General features: G+C 33.7%; 1 protein-coding gene across 5 annotated transcripts in view; it reads right to left on the reverse strand.

Moving 5' to 3' along the window:
- NEDD4 (NEDD4 E3 ubiquitin protein ligase) overlaps window positions 1–23,016 on the reverse strand; it is a 95,338-nt gene that overhangs the window by 9,693 nt on the left and 62,629 nt on the right. For 2 of the 5 annotated variants that reach the window (XM_016158379.2, XM_016158367.2), the window contains 15 exons: window positions 21,222–21,272; window positions 19,761–19,822; window positions 17,323–17,425; window positions 12,502–12,668; window positions 10,504–10,621; window positions 10,263–10,412; window positions 9,587–9,652; window positions 6,966–7,085; window positions 5,522–5,722; window positions 4,381–4,461; window positions 4,109–4,163; window positions 3,959–4,017; window positions 2,854–2,919; window positions 931–1,160; window positions 94–215 (listed from right to left, as the gene is read on the reverse strand). In XM_016158379.2, the coding sequence (XP_016013865.2) occupies window positions 94–215; window positions 931–1,160; window positions 2,854–2,919; window positions 3,959–4,017; window positions 4,109–4,163; window positions 4,381–4,461; window positions 5,522–5,722; window positions 6,966–7,085; window positions 9,587–9,652; window positions 10,263–10,412; window positions 10,504–10,621; window positions 12,502–12,668; window positions 17,323–17,425; window positions 19,761–19,822; window positions 21,222–21,272 (1,651 nt within the window). Of the gene's footprint in view, window positions 1–93; window positions 216–930; window positions 1,161–2,084; window positions 2,173–2,853; window positions 2,920–3,958; window positions 4,018–4,108; window positions 4,164–4,380; window positions 4,462–5,521; window positions 5,723–6,965; window positions 7,086–9,586; window positions 9,653–10,262; window positions 10,413–10,503; window positions 10,622–12,501; window positions 12,669–17,322; window positions 17,426–19,760; window positions 19,823–21,221; window positions 21,273–23,016 lie in introns of those variants that run through there. The other 3 variants (XR_001598542.2, XM_036238497.1, XM_036238498.1) reach the window with 3 other exon arrangements.

Below are 23,016 nucleotides of genomic sequence, written 5' to 3' on the forward strand. Positions count from 1 at the left end.
ATTACATTATATAGTTACATATAATTATACATATAATTACATTATAATATAATAATTACAATTACATATAAAAGTTTTAAGCTTAATACCAACCATCCAACAATTTGCCATGATAAACTGCCATTCCAGCTACCCGGCCAATAAAGCAGAAGTAAGAAAGGTGATCTTCATTACACAACCCAGAGTTTGGATTTATCTGTAGGGTATAATTATCCCTGTAAAGACAACCACATTTAATATTCCTCACTATATTTCACGTAAAAATTTTAATACAACAATTATAAATTATTTCTCTTTTTAGAGTTGTTTACCTCTATTAGAACCACATCACATCATTGATCTAATGGTTTAAAAACAGTGATTTCTGTCAAAAGGTAGAAACAACCCAATGTTCATCAAAAGATAAATGGATAAACAAAATTTGGTATATGCACATTATGGGATATTATTCAGCCTTCAAAAGGAAGGAGATTCTGACACATGCTATGATATGAATAAACCCTGAGGGCATTATGCTAATGAAATAAGTCAGTCACAAAAAGAGAATACTGTATGATTCCTGTATATGAGGCACCTGGGGTAGTCTAATTCATGGAAGCAGAATGGTGGTTGCCAGAGGCTGAGGGAGTTGGTGTTTAAGGAATACAGAGTTTCAGTTCTGGAGAAAGATGGTAGTGATGTTTGCACAAAAATGTGAAAGTACTTAATTCCGCTGAACTGTACACTCACTTTAAAATGCTTAAAATGGTAAATTTCACGTTAAGCATATTTTACCACAATTTTTCAAATGTTATTTTGTAACAACACTAGTTATACACTTCTCTTTTTGGCATATTGTAACATACATTTTTTCTTGGGTCATACAACTCTGTTACTTTCAAAACAGTGATTTTTTTTTTTTCTGTATACAGTCACTGTAAAGGTACTTACGTAGCAGAATATTCAAACAATCCATAGTAAGGGTTAAACATTTCTTTTGAGATCAGAAAGAACCATTCTCTGGCAACTCCTCCGTAATCTAGTCCCTTTTCACCATCAAACTCAATCCACAGTCGAGCCTTGAGGAAGTCTGCTCTCTTGACACCCATAATCCTCCTGTAAGAGTCCTCAAGAACATTTGCACGGCGAAGTTTCATTTCTAATTTGCTTGGAATGTCATTCTGAAAATCCAGAGAAGATTTATGCTTTAAATCAATTCAACATGACAGCAAATTTATCTCATGGAAGTTGTAAAATTCATTGTATTCTACCTTGTGACCAAGACCTTTTTTCCAGGGAAAACATGACTAGGAATATGGCCAATATCTCTTCCCCATGCTCTTGAGTCTCTCCTTCTGGAATAACTTGTCTCTTAACCTTTCTTTCATGTTTTTATCTCTTTATATAACTTTGCCTCATCCTGGATAATTTCCTCACAAATTTTCTCTCTTAATCATTGATACGTTGTGATGGTTAAGAACACGGGCTCTGGAGCTACATCACTTGGTTTGTATCTAGCTTTGCCACTGATAACCATGGGACTCAATCACATTATCTAATCTCTTTATGTCTGTTTCCTCACCTGTAAAATGTGATAATAACAGTCCCTTCCTTATAGAGTAATTTAGAGATTACGTGAATAATACATACAGCTTGCTAAGAAGAATGCCCAGTATTTAATGAGAGCACAGTAAATACTACTGCTTTCATCATAATTTTGTGTTCTGTGACCTGTTTTTAAAGGCCTTGTTCCATATATTCTGCTGCCTGGAAGACATCACTAATTAGATACTATAACATGTTTACAAGTGTTCAGAGCGACAAACAGAGGAGTTAGTGCTGCTATTCCACCAGCATCTTTTCATTAACAGTGAACATATTTACCAGACAAATGAATCAACAAGGATGTACAATCCCAAAGAATTTTAAGAAGTAGAAAACAAATTTCCAGAGCAATTATAAGACAAAGTTATTATTGAAGATGAGTAACAATATTTTACAATTTTAGAATCGTATTTAGGTATAAAATATTTACACTAAATAACTATTATATTTCATTCTTGTTAAATTGTGGATGAAAAAAAAATCTGTGGTAGCAGACCCACCATCTTGAATCTTTGGAAAAGCAGGCTTCCGGCTTAGAACGCAAGAAAGTGTAACCCAATATAGCCACCTAGTGGTAGTATTCCTAAACTGCAGGGAAAGGGGAAAAGTATGAGCAAATTAGAAAGGCATTAAAAAACGGTCATCACCAACAGAAATGAAATAGATGGGTAGATGATGAGTTTAACTCCAAACATAATGAATTTATGGTGATGGAAAAAAAGTGTAGTGAACATATCTGATCAGCAGAAGGAGACAAGCAACAAGAGCACTGTTCCAATGGCAGTTGTACTTTCAAATTATGCAGTAATATGTTATATTTGAAGCTGTAGAGAATGAACGACTATCACTGGAAAACAATGGTCAAAGCATAAAAGGAATCCAGAGACTCCTCCTACACAATCAAAGACTGGACCAGGAGATATACTCCTGAGCTACTCTTGCTCAGATTCTACAAAGCCCAAGACCCACAAACCCTACTAGAAATATAGGTTAGAGCTCTTTAAAAGCAAACTTTTAATACTATTTTTCCAGATTATAAGTTATCTTAAAAAATAAAGACATAAAATAATTGTGGTCTCTAATGATATATCAAATAAAAAGCATCCTTTCCCTATAAGAAACTATTTAAAGTTGCTACAAATATAGAATAAATTCTCTATTACATTTTTTTCTTTTTTTGACCCCTTTCACCCATTTTAAAATGCATTTCCCATTACTTTCGGTGTATATAACATTCATTCCTAAGAATTTATTACAAGTATCACTAACCTGCTTCTTCAACTTTCTTCGGAAGAACTCATACTTTCTTTTGTAATCCCTGGAGTAGGGAACTGCCTTGAGTTGAAAATTTTGGAAAAATAAAGAAGGTTTAAGTTGTTTTATTTTGGAACAAGTTTCTCTCTGGGTATTTTATAAACATAAGTTAAAGGCATTAAAAAAAGATATTTGGAAACAAAAGTTTAATTGAAAGAAAAACAAATATAAAACTTAAAGATTTTAATTTCTGTTTAAGTTAAAATTGTATTCAGCAATTCCTATGGCTGTAATTTTCATCATTTGATATTCTTGAAATGCAACATGCCAGAGACACAGGAATTTTTTTTCCAAGTAGAGAAATATTAGAAATGAAAATTTCCATTTCTAAAGAGACTTTCAAAGTGATTTCTCCATTAAGGGAACAATTTGAAAAATGTACTTTTTCCTTGAACTCTGAGGAGTTGCCTTTTTTATCCATCATTTTAAAAGACTAAACACGGAGACTAAAGAGTAATCTAAAAGAACCGATCTTCAATTTTATTTATTTTTTTTGAATTAGAAAACAATGGAAACTGAAAAACTAAAAATGAAAAAAGTAGCTATATAAAAGAGGATAATGATTTTCTTATTAACCTGACTCGAGCAGCATAAACATCATGCATGGCAACATTTATACTTAAATATGAGTGTGTTGTATATACATATCATATCCATATGAGTATGTCATATCTTGTATCTTATATATACAATGATTTCTGCCAAAATATTCAAGACATGACCCTGGAATGGATAGGGCACTGCCTGCCTCCTCACCTGGTACAATCTTGGATCTTCTCTAATCTGCTGTGAACTGCCAACATCCTTTGTAGACAATGGCAAGTACCAGCCTGAGCACAGCGGCCCACTGCCTTAGCATTTTGACTGCCTGGCTCACTAGTTTCCCAAAGCTATTGTGTAGAGTAAGAATAACTAAGACCTGGAGTAGGGGTGGTGACAGAGAGAATTGCAAATGTGCTCCACTCTCACTGCATGTAGGTTTATACCCTTGACCATTTACTCTTGAAGAAATAGGCGAGAGAACAATTCCATCAGAACACACTGGTACAAAGAGACTTACTGGTCCAGTTATTGCTACGTTCTGCAATCGAGGATCTTCCCATTGTGTTCTTTTTATATCTGAAAAGAAAGAAAAAAGATGTTCTTCATTCTTATGCACAAAATTCAATATTACAAAAAATAACATAATGAAAAATCATGCTGCACATACTGTGATTTATGTAGAAGACTCTTCCATCTGTGTGAGTTCTTTCTTCCCATCCTGGCTATAATAGAGAATGCATTTCAATTATTTTATGAAAGGGCTTTAGATGTATGGGTAGAAAAATAGCATTGGTTATATGGTTACTTTAATTTGCATATTTCATTCTTGGTAAAAGGCATCAATGCTTTAATAATATTAATTACAGTTGTTAAATAACTACTGTATTCCAAAATGTTTGAGATAACCAAGTTAAATTGGTGGCAGTTCTATAAACTTACAGGTAAAGGCCCCAGATCATTGGAAGAATCAACCAATGTCTTTCCTCTCAGATGAGTTGGAATTTTCAGTCTTGGATCTTCCTTTTTTGGCAAATAAAGAAAGCATGACATACACAAATTTTAAAATCATGAAAGCCAATTTGTTACTATGTTTTCTAATATCAATGGATATTTAAAATATTCTCTTTTAAGAGTCCTCTTTTATGATATTCATAGCAAAATAAAAAAGTCCACTTTCATTTCATTTGCTTATTTTATCTGTAAAATAAGTTTCTCTGTGTAAAATCTATCATTCTCGGCTTACAATATTCAGTTCTCAGATCTCAGAGGAGTTTCGGTGTTAACTAATCATCTCTTTCACAGAAACCATTCAGAGTATTTTGCCCTGCACTTTAGGGATTGTGTCACTACCTAGCACTCTTCTCTAAATATAAACTGGTGAAAGAATGGGACAGTCGACTGAACCACATGTTATTTCTGAGGCCCTGAACATGCTTTTTGGCACCTATCTGTTAAGGTGTTGATTTATTAATATTTTTGAGAGATAGGAAGGTAACTCAAAAAGGTTATTAAAGTCAATCAAATTGTTGAGAGAACAAAATTCAATTTATTTGGATTGACTTACATGGTATTACTTTAATATTATTTTATTCAATAATTCATTAAACTATCTTAGTTTTATTTAGGTACGCTGGCCTCTTAAATAAATTAATCAAAATGTATTCACCTCCTGATGATTTTCAGTAAATTTTCTATTAGTGGTGAACCAACAGCCAAGAACTTTAAGCCTTACCTTAAAAGTACTAGCCTCACAAGGATTTTTGGATATTAAATGAGATATGGATTTAAAAGTACTTTGGAATTATAAAGACCCATATAAAGATCAAGAATTATTAGTAAATATCTTCCTAAGTATTTATGATTAGTGAATTAAAAAGTGGAAATAAGAAATACATGTCTAGGTGACAAGCCCCAAAATATTAAAAACAGCTACAAACATATCATGAATAGAAATAACACTGTTAAGAATTCAACATAGCTTTAAATGAATACTAGGAAATGTAAGTTATACTAATGTACACTTAAAGATTATAAAGAACTATCCATAAGATGAATTTCAACTGAAGAGTATTAAAGTTACCCAGGTGGTGGTTTTGGTGTTGTGGTCAATAAAGAAAGGCCTCCCATTTGGTGCATGCCGGACTTCCCAGCCTCTAGGAAGGAACCCTTGCTCCATCTCAGATGACTGAGTCACCTGCTGTGCTGAATCACTTGTGGGAACCTGTGGTTGAGGGCTCACAGAACTCTGGCTTGATGGCTGCTGACCAGTCTCCACTGTGGCCTAGCACATTAATTAAATCATGTTGTAATGTTTTATAGAGAACACACAAATAGACGTGGTTATAAAGGTAACTTAACCTGCAGACAGAATACACACTTATAAATAGGCATAAACATCAGAGGCTCATTTTCTAATAAGATGTTTGTCAAACTTAAAAAAATTAGTTTATAACTTCTCAGCTAATTCTTGAGCAGTAAGATGCTGGTTAACAAAGTTTTTGTGGGTACATGTGACTGAGGAGGCTTGGTCCGTGGGCCTGGGCCCCAGCTACAGGAGAAGCCACAGAAGGAGACTGTCTTTGCTCCTCAAAAGACTCATAGAATGAGAAATTCCCCATATATAGAAGTGGATTTAAATGTTATGTAGACAAAATGAATGGTGAATATACATTTATAGAAATGAATAATTGGAATGTAATAAATTCACCTGATGAAATATTAGGTAGTAGTTAAAAGAAATACACTGGACCTACATATATAAAAAAATATGAATAGTGTTTTAAAACAATATTGAGCAAAAAAGATTCAGAATTCTACAATATAACACCTTTGCAAAATTTGAGACACACGGACATAAACAAAATTTTGCATTGTTTAGCTCTTTATGTAAGTATATAAAACAAACTCAAGATGGTGGTTTCCTCTGGGCAGTGGGACCAAGTGCTTGGCTAAAAGGAATTTCGTTTTATCTGTAAGATTTTATTTTTAAAAATAAAATGATTATAAACAAATATGGTAATTTGTTAATGGTAGTAAATTCTGGGTGTTAAATGGATATTTGCTCTATTATTCTCTGTACTTTTCAGTGTTAAAAATTTCCCAATAAGAGAAATGGTGACAAAAATAAACATTTTCTTAAATACTTACAAAGAAATATTACAAAAATACTCACTGTTGCCAAGGACAAAGTGTCCTGAACACAAATTAATAGATACAAAACACTAAAAGTAACTTTTAGCAAAACAATGGTCTTAACCATTCAAATTAAAAAATTACCCAATTGACTAGATCATTGACTTTGTCTTCTTATTTCCAATTAGACTTGTTTTACATAATAACAAGTGGTAATTCATGCACAGAAGAGATCTGCAGGAAATAGTAGACACTTAGCACCAATGTCAGAAAATAATTCAAAGATGCTAGGAGCATCCAGTATATACCACAAAGTGATGTAATAGCTTCCACAGAAATATGATCGTTCAAATTATGTAAGAAAACAAGTTAATGGATAGATTGCAGGGTACCTGTATAGTGGGCTTCGTCCACGTAGTAGTCCTGGAATTATGATCTACATAATATGGTCTTCCTCTTTCATCTTGTTTTTCTTCCCAACCTGGTGGTAATCCAGATGAAGTAGGCAACAGCTAAAGTGAAGAATAACAGGAGAATTAGATATTAATAAGAATCTTAAAAAGGACAACATCTCTCCCTTCCACTGCTGGCTCTCTTTAAAATGAAACATGTTTTCGATCATATTTTAAAGTGTACAAAATAAAGTAGACAGCAGTTCACTTAAGAAAACCAGAACAGACAATCATGATGAGAGTGAAAACACTAGTAAAACATGACAGTAATAACAATCATACTAAATGCCGTAACATAGATCATGTCATTTAACATCCACACAGCTCTTAATGAGATAATTGCTATTACTGTCCCTTTTTACTTACAAGGAAATTCAAGCTTAACAAATTGAATTAATTTCTTAATAGATACTTTGCTGTTGTGGAGCTGAGATTTGAGCCCAGGAAGTCTAACTAGAGAAATTATCACCCATACATGCCAATTCAAAAGTTACCCCTGCTTTCTTTCTGTAAGAGCCAGGGTGGTGCTATTTTTATTGTTTATTACTAATGAACAAAGAGGACTGGTTATTTCCAGGTTTATTTAAAATAGTCCAGATCTGGCCTTCCTTTTGTCTTTTGAACCGGATTCTTCAAGGCTTGGCCTGTCTTACACATAAAAATGTTCACTAGATACATGGTTCCCTAGACACGTAGGAGGTAAATGTACCTCGCCGACAGTTATCATGAGCCATTACAAAACAATGGAATTCAAAGTTGCCTAGTTTTACAAATGTCCAACAGCTGGTGAGAAAATTAAATGTCGTAGATATATCTTCACAATGGAATACTGTGAACTACTGAAACATGCAACAACATGGATAAAGCTCAAAAGCATCACAGTAAGTGAAACAGGCCAGACATAGAAGACTACATACTGTATGATTTCACTTATATGAAGTTTCTAGAAAAGGTAAAACTGCAGCAATAGTGGATGAATGGCAGAGAATAGGTCTTGGGATTGCGGGAACTTTTCTGGGTGATAAAAGGGTTCTTAAACTTGATTGTGGTGATGTTTGTACAACTAAATAAATTTACTAAAACTCATTTGCTCACTAAATAGTATGTGAATTATAACTCAAGAAAGATATAAAAAAACAAAAAGACTTTAATCAATCTACGGACACAAAAAAGGCATGGAAATAGCTTTTCCAGTGCATAAAATATAAATTATTTCTAGATTCTGTTGCTCATCTGATAAACTAAAATTGTTTCTTGGATGAATGGTTGTCAGCCAATCAGAAATTCAACAATTTCATTGTATGGAGGATATTACAAAGTACAGAGGGAGAAATACCATGGAATTCCCTTAAGCAGGCTCCAGTCTAAAGCAGAAGGCCAGATAAGTGGCGATAAGTGAGAGTAAGGCTGGTGAGGTCAGTCTTTTGGTGGCATCCACCCTCTGCTGCTGATGGTCAATACTGAGTAGGCTAATTGCCCAGGTGGGTGCCCCACTCCTTCCTCAGCACAGGGTCTGTGTCCCTCTCGGTGTAGGGCCACCATTTTAGACAAATGAGTCACTTTTGGGTTGAGGAATTTTGAGCCTCTGCACTCCTTTGTTGAAACTTCCATAAAAGTGAAAACGATCTCACTTTTCAAAATTATTATATAGACTGCCACTCAAAATTTCACAAGGTTGGTGGAGAAAAAGTAAGGAGGTCATTCCAAGTGGGGAAATGGCATGGGCAAAGACCCGGAAGAGGGAGAGAATTTGGATATGGGAACAGCATTTGGAAGAAAGAGCACACGGGAATTCCCGCAGCAAGGAGGGATCTGTGGGTGGATAAAGAGAAAGGTAAGCTGAAGGGGATGGGAGCCTGAGAGTTTTCATTTGGTTTTAAAAAACATGTGCGGGCCACGCAAGGGAGAGAGAGACTCAAAGTAATGATTATTGAGTCAGGAAGAAGATGGGGGCTGGGAGACCAAAAGGGAGTCAACGGTCCAGACATGAAGTTGTTAAGGTCTCTGATCCGTTTAGGGCCATGATTGGGAAGGCTATTGATGAGGAAGTGGAAGGTCTCTGCAGACTAGCCAATGTGAGACTGAGGAAAGAGAGAGAAGGGGGACTAATAAACTTCAACCTGGCCACCGAGTCTGCTGACACCAGTGCGCACCTGGCTGAGGGACCAAATCATGACACGACTCTTCAAGCATGGGGCAGAAATGGCCAAGTACAGTGCAAAGACAGCTGGACGCCATAGCCTGAACTGCATGTGACCTCCAGCAGACCTCCAGCCAGTACAGCCCTTTGACTGACAAGCCCGGATGTCACCTACAGTCACTAGCAGTTGGAGACTTGGCTTAATTACTGTGGGAAAGGCCATTCTTCCAGTTTGGTCTTTAAAGGGCCAACATACCCAATTTACCCTCCCCCGCACCTCATACCCCAGAATCTAGATTCTGTGCTGGATTCATACTCTGCTAGGCAGTCGAAGGTTATATTGTTTTGTTTTGTTTTTTTTTTAAAAAGTTGCTGAGATTTATGTTTTTATTGATGATTGTGGGGAGAGGATAAAACTCACCACAGGAAGCGCAGGCTGTTCCTCAAAAGTATAGGCTTGTAAGCTGCCTCTTCTGCCGGAATGATTCTTATTTAAAAAAAAGAATGATAACCTTAGGTCTTAAATTCATCTTTGAATGGCAGTTAATATAGTGGGGGTAGGTAGGACGGAGAGAAAGAAAGTACGCTGGTTAGGAGGTGACCGTGAAGACTGTGAATGCAAGCGCGCAGCTGCTCTCGACACCGCCCCAGGTGGTGCTCCTGGCAATGGGTTCGCTGGCTGAAGAGCACAGACATAACAGATATTTGTACTCCAATGACCATTTGGATTATCCAAGACTCTGCTCCATACTATTAGTGGAAATAGTTCAAAAACGACCATGCTGTAAAATCCCAAAGTCCCTAACACATTACTATATGCAATTTAAGACAAAATTTTTCTCATCACGAGAAAAAAATTTTGTAAATATATGAGGTAATGGATGTTAACGAGATTTATTGTGGTGGTTGTTTTGCAATATATACATATATCAATTGATTATGTTGCACAACTTAAACTAACATGATGTTAGATGTCAATTACATCTCAATAAACCTGGGGGGAAAAGACAAAATTTTATGTAAAAGTTAGATACTGAATGGAATAACGTATGTAATATAAAATCCTGAAGCTACAACAAAATCTAAGAGCATCTTACTGAGCTGGATACTGGCTGGCCAGTGGCTGAATTTCCACTAACAGTGAGTAAGGCATTCAATTCTTCAATTCTTCGGTTTGATGGTGGAGGTGATGGGAAGGCCTGACTGCTATACACGGTGCCTTCATCTTCTCTTATGATTTCCCAGTTCTAAAATGAACAGAATAAGCTCAAGCCACACATACTTTAATCTATGGCTATCACATGAATTTATCTACGACAAAAAGTAAATTATTTTTACCTCGGAAGACTCTTGGTTGTCAACACTTTCTGTTTCCTCAGATATCTGCCGCCTGGTGGTAAACGCACGTTGTGCTTGCAGTTGAATGTTACCATTCTCAGCGTCTGTTAGGCTGTCCCTATATTAGAAGTATAAAAACTATTACTCATGTCCGAAGAGAGTTAAAATGATAAGCAAATATTCTGTCATCATTTAAAAAATACCTATATTAGATCGGAATTTACTGTTTTTGGCCAGAGCCTATTTCAATATGCACAAATTAAATTGTAGGCACATTAGTATCTTCAGAGTACCTTACGGAGTTAAAGATTTTGTGAAAGTGTGTAACATGTTTGACTTGGATGTTTTAGTTCATCACTGTGCTTGAGAGAGTGGCTGACACATATGGGTACTCAAAAATATTTGTTGAATGAATGAATATCTGAGACTTTCACAAATAATTTCATTATATTATTAATTTGTCATGTTATTACTAGCATAAAATCTAACGCGGTTTGAGAAAATTCATAAAAAGGAAGCTTTTAAAGAGTTGCATATATATCTTCATGAATCAGTAACATTTTCTAGAATTGACCTTAAGCCAAGAGTAGAGTTCCCAAAGCATGAATGTAGAAGGCAGAATGACAGTGTAAGGACACTATAATGAAAAACTTAATATACTACAAATTAAACGGTATCTGTTTTTGATCATATATAGTAATGGTCCTGGTGTGAAAAAGGATAATAAGAATGGTACGACTGGGTTTAAGAAAGGCACAAGGCTACCGTATGTCATTGCCACTGTACCTTTCCTAAATTATCCCAGTCACTTATTAGTTATATTATTCTAGTTATTTGCATTTATTATAACCAGACCACCAGAACAAGAATTTTGTACAAATATTTAATAATAAAATTATTGTTAATTTATTTAACCCCGTTTAAGCCCAGGATAGTGAGGACCAGTTCTTACTGTACTATTGCTGGAGAAAACATAATTTGACAGATGATTCTAGAAAGGCTTCAGATTTCTCCCCTACAAATTCTTGACTTTGGCTAGCTGAAAACAACAACTATAGTGAAAGAAACGTGACTCATCTCATGTCAGGCTTGCCATAAAACTGAGTTATGCAATATGACAATTCTGCAGAATTTTATCGTCTTCAGTTTTGCAATGTGTATATCATTCTACAGAGATCAGTGCCTCTGTGCCATGAATCACTGATTGGTTTTGGTGGGATATGAGAACAGGAAATACCTATGAAAGGGCTTGGGCTATATCAGATACAAAATACCAAAGCCAAAAATTAGAAGGTTAATGGACGAATAAGAAAAAATTTAAGTCTGCATCAAAAATCAGAAGACTAAAGAAAGACTTCATAAGATTATAAGAAAAAAGAAGTGGAAAGATATTTGATAACAAATATAAATAATGGAAGAATTTATAAATATATATTCACAAATACAGTCTGATGATAAAAGAAAAATGTCACTGAGGAGATGTAAATTAGAAGAGCCGAAGGTTATTCTGTCTTTGATTTGTGTATGTTGGAAATCATGTATACATTGATCGGATTGGCAAATGGTGTTTAACAAAAGATCCCTGTTATTGACTCCTTTATATTTTACAAATAATTTACATTTTAAAAATAATGTACTGTAGAAATTGATATTTTATCATATTTTAGTAACAAACTATTAAACATCTCCAAGATTTTCTAAATCAGGCTGAAGAGAAAAATGTACCCTTTGTAGCTATATAAAATTAAAAACATAAATAATTGACAATTGATTAAAATAAGCAGTTAGAAGAGTAGGATTTGTAACTCGAATAATTTTGAATATTATTAAATCATTTTTAGAAACAAACAGCTACGATAGCATTTTTAAAGCCTTGGGTCATAAAAATCCTGATATTCTTGCAGTTTATGAATTCTTATATTATTGTGAATGCATTTGAGAAAAGATTTCAAAATGAAATGTATTCAGATGACAAATGTGCAAGCCATCAGCACATACTGAGGGGTTGGTCTTTTCCACTGTGTTCTTCTAGATTCATGGTTTACATAGTAGGTCCTTCCAAGAATATCCTGTCTCTCTTCCCATCCTGGAGGTAGAGGAGAAGGTTCTTGTTGCTGTTGCAAATGGCAAGCAGCATCTGGTTGGTCCAAAACAACCCAGCCAGGCTGAAAAACAAAACAGTAAAAATTCTGTTAGTGCGTTTTTTTAACCTTATAATTTATGAGGAAATTTCAAAAGTGATTTAGCTTACACAGTTCCACAAATTATATAAAGATAAAATAAGCATATTGTCAACTTTTAAGAGCATAATATGAATATTTTATAACTAGAAAGACTTTTTTTTTGGAAAATGAAGACATTTAAATTTTGCTTAAAACTTTTACGAATTTTCAAAAGAGTTTTAAAACATCTAATAGATAACTAAAAGGACAGAAAAAACTTTTAAACAAACAATGATGGAAAGTACTGAGAAACTGAAAAGCACAGTTTAAACTGGTATAACCTAAGGTTTTTCTCTAAATTATAAGCAAATAGATGAAGGGCAGGTGGGGTCCTGTCCTCTTGGGTATGGCCCTCCCACAGAGAAAGCACCTTGTATAGAGTGGAAATCAATAATGACCTGAAACCTGAAAAGATCATTAAGTAAAGGTAGAATATCTCGAGGAAATATAGAAGGGCAAATAATTTAGAAATAATTGCTACAGTGAACTAATGATTGAAAAGTCATTATGATTCTCTGATCTGGCTTTTCTTGTTCTCCTCTGGCTTAAAGGAAGGCATTTTGGTCAAGTCAGAAAGCAGCCAAAGAAAGAAAGTTTTGTTTTGTTATGTTTTGTTTTGCTTTAAATGCTAGGAAGGCACTGGAAATTTCCTCTGAGCCTAGTGAGGGCGTAAATATTATAAAGCCTCAGCTAGGTAGTTAGAGTAAGGAATTAATTGAAAAATGTAACGAGTTAATGACATGCCTTTATAAAAACCTCAAAACAGAAAAAGAAATAGGTAAAAGTTTCTACTAAATACGGGAATGGTTAGGAAAACATAAATACACTAGTAAAGAAAACTTAAAACTTCTCCTAAAGGGACAGAAGAGAAGACCTGAATGAATGACGAGACTTAATATAATCTTGGCCTGAAAGACTCAATTTCACAATTCTGCCCAAGTTAATTTATAAAGTTGCCAAGATTCTGATAAAACTACAGTATAGATTTATTAAATAATGAGACATGGCAAATTTCAAGTTCATAGATATTAACCCTACCAGATAAAATGTATTATAACCACAATAGTTAAAGCTGTGTGGCACTGGAGTATGCACAGACAGACAGTTCAATACAATAGATTATAAAGCCCAGGAAAAGACTCAAAATTTAGTATACGATAAAGACATTTCAAATTTGTAGGAAAAAAGGCAAATTATCTAGAAAATAATAAAAATTTAATTTAGATTGCTACCTCATACCATATACCAGAATCTTACAGATAGAGCAATATTTTAATGTTAAAAGTCAACCCAAAATGTATTAGAATAAACCTAGGAAGATTTTAAAAATTTATGCAGAGAATGGGGAAGTCATTAAGTATGACACCAAACCCAGAATGCATAAAGAGAAGATTGATAAATTTGATTACAACCCACCCCCCCAAATTTGTACATGGCAAAAACTACTAAATCGAAGTGGGGGGGGGGAGAAAGAAAAAGGACAAACGGGGCAATATATTTGGTGCTATGATAATAGACAAAAAATAATTTCTTTAATATATACAGAGGTTTTCTTTCTTTCTTTTTTTTTCCCAGGCACTGGGAAACCTGCACTGAAGGAATGTATTGTGCCAGCCAGTGGACGGCTTAGAAGATGGAAGAGAATTCTTCTATGTCAGAAGTCTGGATATGAAAATGAAAGATGGGTGAGAAGAGCTTGGAAGGAAAGGAATATGTTCCGGCAGTAGGGGTTTCTACAGCAAAGTTGATCTCTTCTGGCTAGCCCTGGAGTAGGCAGAGCAGAAGGTGAGGGATAAGCAGAAAGGAAGAGAGTTATTCTGGGAAAAGGAGAGTGAGTGGGGAGTAACACTGACTCTCTTTCTTTCTTACTCTTCTTTAATTTTTCCTTTTTATCCCTTCTATGGGAACTGATATCTCTTTAATTTTATTTCTTTTTAATGCCCAAATTTCCTTCTGTTCCTTCCTTCTATCCTCTTACTTTTTCTATTTATGTTTACTTTCCTTCTCCTTTCCTTCCCTTTAAATGATCATAATATAGCATCTACATACCTAAAAATTTGTCTTGTATATATTGAATTAGATTTTACTTCTCCAGTTTCAATTTCAAAAGCATGTAAGTTGATGTAAATTGAATCTCTATATTTCATTCTCAAACAAAACAAAACAAAACAAAACCCTAACAATGATTATTTGTTAAATATGGCCATTGATTGCTTTTCTGCAGATTCATGAAATTTATTAATAAAAAGGCCCTCACTGATGCTTTAAAGAATTGTAAAAATATCCAGAGCTAGGAATACAGTACCAGAAAATATTTCTTTAAAATCTCCTTAAAGATTTCTCTCTTAAAGTTCTATTTATTGAATTTGTTATCCAAGTAAATCCAAGAAGGAGGGGAAACTAATTTAATTAAGAACCTTTTAAAAAATCTATTTCAAGTCTGAAGAAGTACAGTTGTACATTCTAACACTGTTTACAAAGACTGAGTTTTTATTTTTCTGTACATGACTCCCTATTAAGCATGTATCCATTAATATTCTTCACAGAATATCAATGAATGTTACTTAATTACTAACCTGAAAGCTAATGTGCAAGTGCCCACAATGTAATGGCGTCAGAGAGTCAGAAAAAAGCATTCAGAGCTATAACAAACATTAGATGTTAATCTTGTAAAATACATACAACTAAATCGAAAGTTGCAAGGAATAAAAAAATCGAATGTTATCTAATTATCTATTATAGCCATACTTTGTTGTACTAAGGAATACAAAGTGCCTAAGAGTGATTCTCTTATGAAAATTACAATGGTTTTCTTTAAATAGAATTGTGTATATTTGGTCACAAACTAGATGTCAAAAGCAAGACTTTTCTGTCATTAGCTACACAGAATATAAATAAGCACAGATTCGTGTGTTTGAATTCCTAGGGCCTTTCATAAATAAACTCCTACACGCTTACATCTACTGAAATTATAAGGTGCATTCTGAGGGAATTCAAACATTGAGACATGAGACCACAAAATGAAGCGAAGCAGCTCTACCCACAGAAACTGAACTGTGAATAAGGTACCTGTGATACTGCATGTGGGCAAAACTTGGAGCAGGTTACTAAATAATAAAATGCTGTTAATTTTTTTTAAGTTACTATATAAAGAATTTTCTTTCTTTACAGCAGACATCCTTCATTTCAAACAGAATTTGATTATGCAAGATACCTTGTGCACCAAAATGCCAGATAAAGTTTCACTCAATAAATATCTAAAAAAATTTAAAGTGATTATTATACGTTAAATTAGAGAAAAACTAAAAAGAAAACAGAGGTAATCAAATAAACTAATATAGACTTAAGAGAGGATACCAAGTTCTTTGATGGCCAAACTAAGGGCTAACTGTATACTTTGAGTCAAAAAAAAAGTTCTTTCCTTCTTTTATTATAGATTCCCTACAAAGTAAAACCTCATTAGTGCATATAAAAAATTCCCAGAAAGTCTGATGCAAAAAAGCACTGCTTGTTCTCAAGCTTTCTTTCTCAAGGTGGGTGGTGGGCTTGTGAGATAGAGCCCAGCCCTTAGGAAGTTTCCTTAGCTTCACAGATCTTCTGGAGACCTAACCAGACAAAGAGGTATGGCTGTTCAGGGAGACACATAAACAAAAAAACCTTGGAAGCAAACTGGTGCTGATACACTGTGTGCTTTCAGTAAACGTTGTTGAGTAAGATACTACCTTTTGATGATAATGATCCTTCAGTGGGAATCTCAAGGGGCGGGTATGTTTTGTCCCCTTTCAAATCTTTCTGCTGTAAGAAACCTTAGAGCTCATTTGGCACAATCCTGTCCTCTGCCAATGAAGAACCGGAAGTTCCAAGAAGTTCAACTTACACAGAGTCATTTGGCTGGTTAGTGGCAGCAGTGGCAATTAGGATTCTAGGCTCCAAATCTCCCTCCAATTCTGTTCCAAATACATTGTCTCTGCCTCTTCTTCACTCACCCCAGAAGCATGTAGTTCTGCCCAAATACTTGACTTGGACTTCCTCTTATCCTTAACACTCATAAAAAGTGTTAAATTCTATTTACCCCAAATGAATGTGGCTTTTTACTAGATCACTTGTATTCTTTCCCCTACCTCTCTCATTCCTTCCTTCCCCATGAGTCTTCCACCCCAACCATGATAGGAAACGTAACAGGAATTACATTCCATAAAATAGTTTCTAATTAGTAGTCTCCTCAAAATTTCCATGTATTTAACTTACAAATACTAAATTACATTCCTACTTTAATGAATGGAAACATGACATGGTTTTAGGAAATGCAAAAACTAGAAACAGTTAATGACTTAATTACAATAAATGTTTTAATTTACAAATATTATATTCTCTATTTCCTAACCTTTAAGAATGCCATTAATAACGGTTATTCATTCTATAGAAATATCCTTAAAGGAAAGAAATGTTTAATAAATGCTTGGGCAAAAAAAAAAAATATCCAGGTAAATAATTTTTATTGCACATATTACCTCCATTAAATAAAATCATTTTTTTCTTCACAGTATAATAAAATAAGAAATTAGATATTTTCTTTCAAATGTTTATAAAATCTTACCTCTAGTTCCTCAGTCTGTTCTCCATTATCTTCTTCTGAGCCACTGGTTTTAGGTAAATAAGTCATTTTTAATCTCAGATAACCTTTAACTCTTGATTTGGGACTGTAGAAAAGAAAATAATTACTCACAAAACTTTCACACTAGGAAGAAAAGCTTTCATTTAAGAAGAATTTATTGAGCACCTACTGACTACCAGAGGAGACTCAAAGACAAATTCCAGTACAGAAAACACCTAGAAAAAGGGATAGTGGAGAAAATGGAACATATATAAGTAAACAATTGTTGAGAGATAAATAAGCTACTAAGAAAGTTTGAGTGAAAGATTTGAAAGAGAAGTTGGCATTTGAGTTGGGACTAGAAGACGGGGAGGATTTTGACCTGTGGCAGTGAAGGGAAAGGCATATACGTAAAGAAAAGAGCAAAAAGAAGGAAACAGATGGGAAACCTAGAGTACAATTAAGGAAATGGCAGGAGTTGGGCTGGATTTACAGGGTCCATAAAGGAGGTGGAGATGATCTAGATGATGAGGTCCAGGTAAAACAAGGGAACTTGAGATTTTATTCTGCAGACTCTCTGAAGCCAGAGAATTTGGGGGATAGGGAAAGGCAAGCTCAAAGATGTGCTTTCGGGACACTAATCTACCCCTATTGCATAGGATGATAAAAATGTGGAGAGTAAATCCTGATAACTGTCTGGATGATAAAAATGTGGAGAGTAAATTCTGATAACTGTCTTTCTTTGACAGCTGTTTGAATCTGTCATACATTAATTTATCTGATATATTTTCATACTGTATCACCTCTTTGAATAATGAGTTATTTAAGCTAAAGGCTGTTGCCCATTATATTAATATTAAAAAAATTTAAATCTGTCTTTTTTAAGCTTCTAACTTAGAACTTAATTCTATTGTACCCATCAATTCTAGCATCCTATTTAAGAAATCCTTGCTTGTCCCACCTTTCTATATATAATGATGTAACCAATTAGCCTTTTTCTTTCTAGATAAGAGTCCTAATCCTTTCATTCTGTCTCCAAGAAGTACTCATTCCCTTCATGCTTCCTGTAATCTTTTTAGTTGTTGTTTTTTTTGTGTACAATTCTCATGGATTTGGAGTGTACCTTTCCCGTGTGGTCAATAAAATCCCTGATGCTTAATTCCAAGGTCACTAGGTGGCTGTCTTCATATTTAAGGGAGTGTGAATACTGACTTGTTGCTATAAAAGATTGATACAAGATCTTGCTCTGATAATGTTTTATGGAAGGGTTTCTCCACAGTGATGATATGTTTCACGTCTTTCCAATTAGATAATAACCCTATTGGTTTAGACTTTATGGGGCTAAAACAAAAAAATCTAGGAACGTAGTACATTTTTAACCTGAATAAAGTTCTTTCTGCACTTGTAGTAATATCCAGTACAGACAGAAGATGTAAATTGTTCCAGTGTTTAAGATTAAGATACTAGAAACATTTGAAAAATTGCAAAGCAGGCTACTAGGGCAATCAAATAAGAGAAGAAATATCTATTTAGTTATTCTTGGTATGCAGATGTCCCAATTAGTCTAAAATTAAAGGAAGAAAAGAGATTTATATTTCAAGACTTCTACAGAAATTAAATATGTGACTTCTCTTAGAAAAAATAAATATTAATAGATGGAGGGCACTGCTCATTTTGTTTTGTTTTAATATTTATATTTACAGAGTAGTTTTTAAAAATAACTTTTAAATGAAAAAAATTTGCTAAGTTCCCATAGTATGTTTTTCAAATGCATTTACTAGTTTTATAAACAAGACAAATACTGTTTTCACAGATGTCCTTCCTTTGCTTTACTTTGACCTTTTGTCAGTAAATCCACACACAGGTCTTGACTAGATTTCACTTGAGTATGTGTTACAGAAGATCAAAAGGAATTTTATTTATAGCTTAAGCTTTAGAATTTTGACAAAATTCAAGTAATTTAGTTTAGGAAAATAAAATTATGGGTTTTAAATTCTGGTCTTTACTCATATGTTATTTTCTCTAAATATTTGAGTTTCCAGATGTACTTTTTCTAAATTAAAGTATGCAAAAAGTAGTTAGGTTTTTCTGAAATTGATTTTTTTGCATGTCAAGTTGGATATCAGTTTTACTGAACCAATGTTCTTGATTTTTTCTAAAGCATAGTATGACGAAATTACATATACTTTAAGATATGAAATCAATATAAAATGACAAATTTCAGCATTCTAGTCTGATAAATATTAGGGGAACAAATCTTTCCTAAAGTAGTGTGATCACTTTACTTTGTAATAAGACATACAATGAAGCTTTAAAAAAAATAATGTAATATTTAGCAGTAGCTTATTAACAAAGGTTTAACCTTGAATTTCTAAAGAGGCTATTATATATATAAATAAGAAATTTTTAAAAATTTAATATATCATTTTACATATACTGACCTTCTTGGGTGAAGAACAAAATCCTTAAATGTATATGGTCTCTCCATTCTTGGATTTTCTGTCTGGAATAAAAGAGAGGGTTTTTAAGATATATCTATAACATCAAAAATATATTTTTCAAGGATACTCATGAACTATGATCTCAGGCATAACAAGTTAGAAGTGAGAAAAAAGTAGCTTTAGATCAAATGGTTACAATTGACAGTGCTTTCACTTTCCTACACCATAGGAACTGAAACCGTCATCACACTCAGTCTAAAACTAGCTGAGCAGGTATGTCGTGGAGCCAAAAGCAGAATTGGAAGTGAAAAAAAAAGGAGAGTGGTTAGTGGAATATACACAATGTCAGCAGGCTGGCATGGTTAGAGCACAAAGACAATTCCAGGAGAAGAGGAAAGTAAACAGCCTGAACAGTAAAACTGGATTAAATATGTTATTAAAAGCTTTAATCTCGGAAGACTGTAGAGAGCCAATAAATATCTTGAGACTGATACAGTAAAGTATTGTTTCTCTTTCTTATCAAGTTCAGCAGCCTTTTGTTTTTATTATCCTTTACTTCTCTGCTACATTTTGAATTGCTAACTACCCATTCAGTCATAAAACTCTTAGATTCTCATGACATTATTATACTTGGCTCTTTTCCTGTCTCTCCTGGTCTATCTTCCTTTCTACTCTGACAGACTAGACTCATGATGACTAAGGTTCAGGGTTTGGCCTTTGGTGCTCTCATCTCTCTTATATGGACAACCCATCTTGGAGATTCTGCTGTTACCTGGATAGAGATAACTCTCAGTTCTTTCGGTCCCTTTTCCTTACACAATTTATTTTCATATCTCTGTCAGCTGACCACTTTAGGCTTTCATTTTTCCTGTTTTCTATTGAAATTCAACATGGCAAAAAATAAATATATTGTTATTTCAAAACAAAAGGACTTTTCCTCCTAACTTTTTTACTTGAGACATACCCTTATCTCCCAAGTTCAACCTGCATTATCTTTACTTTTTGCTTTTTTTTTTTCAACCCCAATGTCAGAAACCTGATCCAATATAGTTTTATTACAGAATGTTTCCTGAATCTGTTTTCCTCCATTACTATATGCTTGGTCCAGATTCAGTTTCATACTTATATTGTTATAAACTATCTTAGTTTCCTTCTGTGGCCTAGGCTTTCTCATTCTAATTATTCAGTAGACTATTTCCAAATTGATCTTTCTCAAACAATGCTTTCATGATGTGAACAAATTTCAGTGGCTCTAATTCTTACTTGGCTTAATGTAAGGAGATCTTGAAGACAAAATTAAAATAGAAAATTGAGATAAGTTTTCAGAAAATATATTCAAGAAATAATAGCTGTATATATTTTAGAAATCAAATATTTATATTAATTATATTATGTATTTATAGATATTTATTAAAATAAAAAATAAACATAAAAAGTAAAATCATGAACGTCTATACTAACTGGTAATGGATAAAGAGGAACATCCACTTGACCTAGGAAATCATCTCTTGTCTATAAGAGAAAAAAGAAAAAATAAGATTAGTAATATGCTCAATCATTTTAGAAAATTTTGAGGAGCTACTATTATCATTCATAAAAAATGTGGATTTTTTTTTGTTTAATCCTATACAATATCAACAGAATATAAAAAAGTAACATGGTGTAAATTCTGGCAATGGCAGAATAAAGTATATTAGACTGATTTTTTGCAGATAATAATTATATACTCTAAAAAATTTTAAACGATTTGAAAGCACCACAGAGTGATAAAAAGCAAACAGAAATTAGAGGGAAGTCAATCTTGAAAGGAGGAACTGTCTACATTAGGAATCATATGGCTTTTCACCTGGTAGTACTCTATAGTTCATATGGTGAAATAATTAGAACTTAAGTAGGAATGTGCAAGCCTGCTTGATGGAGGAATCAGAAGACCTAATTTAAGGTTACCAGTATAAGTGGAAAGTGAGGGGGACACGGAGTCCCTCCAAATATATACATATAAACTCAACCCAAATTCCTAGCTTATCCTTGAACTGCATACGTGAAAGGCAACAGCTGGAAAGCTGAAAGGACTGAGTATAGATTTCAGCTGGTGTTCACTTTAGGGGAGATAACATTTGGAGTTCAGCTAAGTTAACAACTTGCTGGAACAAAAACCAAGACTGTTTTAGAGAAAATAACAAAATTCATTATCTCCATCATATACCACACACAATATCTGGCAGACAATAAAAAATATTACTAAACATGCAAAGAAATATGACCCAGAATCAAAGGAAATATAATTAATAGAAACTGACCACAAGATGAGCCAGATCTAAGAATTAACAGAAAGGGAAATTAAAGTGGCTATTATAAAGATATTTGAACTTAAAAGGAAAATAAAGTCATAATAAATGAATTGATGGAGAACCTCAGCAGTGAAATGGAAATGAAAATGAATCAAATGTATATTTTAGAACCGAAAAATATATCGGAATTAAAATCAGTGGGGGGAGCTTAACTTATGATTGAAGATATCAGGAGAAAATAAGTGAACTTGAAGATACAGCAATAGAAATTATCTAATATGAAAATTAAAGGCACTTACAAAAAACATAAAGCAGTCTAATAAATATATGAGTAACTGGAGTCTCAGAAAGAGGAGAAGGAAAATAGGGCAGAAAAATATTTGAAGAAAAAAGTAGCTATCTTCCTCAATGTTAACATATTATATAACCAAAGCACAATAATTAAAAATTGGCAATGCTTTTACTTAACCTACAAATTTTATTCAAATTTTGTTAATTGTCCCACTAATTTTGGCCCAGGGTCCAATTCATGATCACACACTGCATTTAGTTGTCATGTCTCCTTAGTTACTTTTAATTTGGAAAGTACTTCAGTCTTTCTTTACCTTTCAAAATCTTGACAGACTGTCCTTCAATTTGGGTTTGTCTAATGTTTCTTCATGGTTGAATTTAAGTTATGCATTTTTTGGGCAAGAATACTATAAAAGTTGTATTTGTGCTTTCCTTGGTGCATCATATCAGAAGGAAATGAATGCTGAAATTTTACAATTTATGGACATTTAAGGACCACTAAATATGAGAAAAGTCTATAACTTGAAAAATAGAGACCTAACCCAAAAGGCAAACAGAAAGAGGGAATCATAAATAAGAATCAAGGCAGACTGTAGGAGAAATACTTCAGAAAAGACTATATTAATATTCTCAGAGATAAGAGATGAATCATCTGTCAACAAGATTAGGAGGCT

This window comes from Rousettus aegyptiacus, unplaced genomic scaffold (assembly GCF_014176215.1).
Source record: "Rousettus aegyptiacus isolate mRouAeg1 unplaced genomic scaffold, mRouAeg1.p scaffold_m13_p_3, whole genome shotgun sequence".
In the NCBI taxonomy this organism is placed as follows: Eukaryota; Metazoa; Chordata; class Mammalia; order Chiroptera; family Pteropodidae; genus Rousettus; species Rousettus aegyptiacus.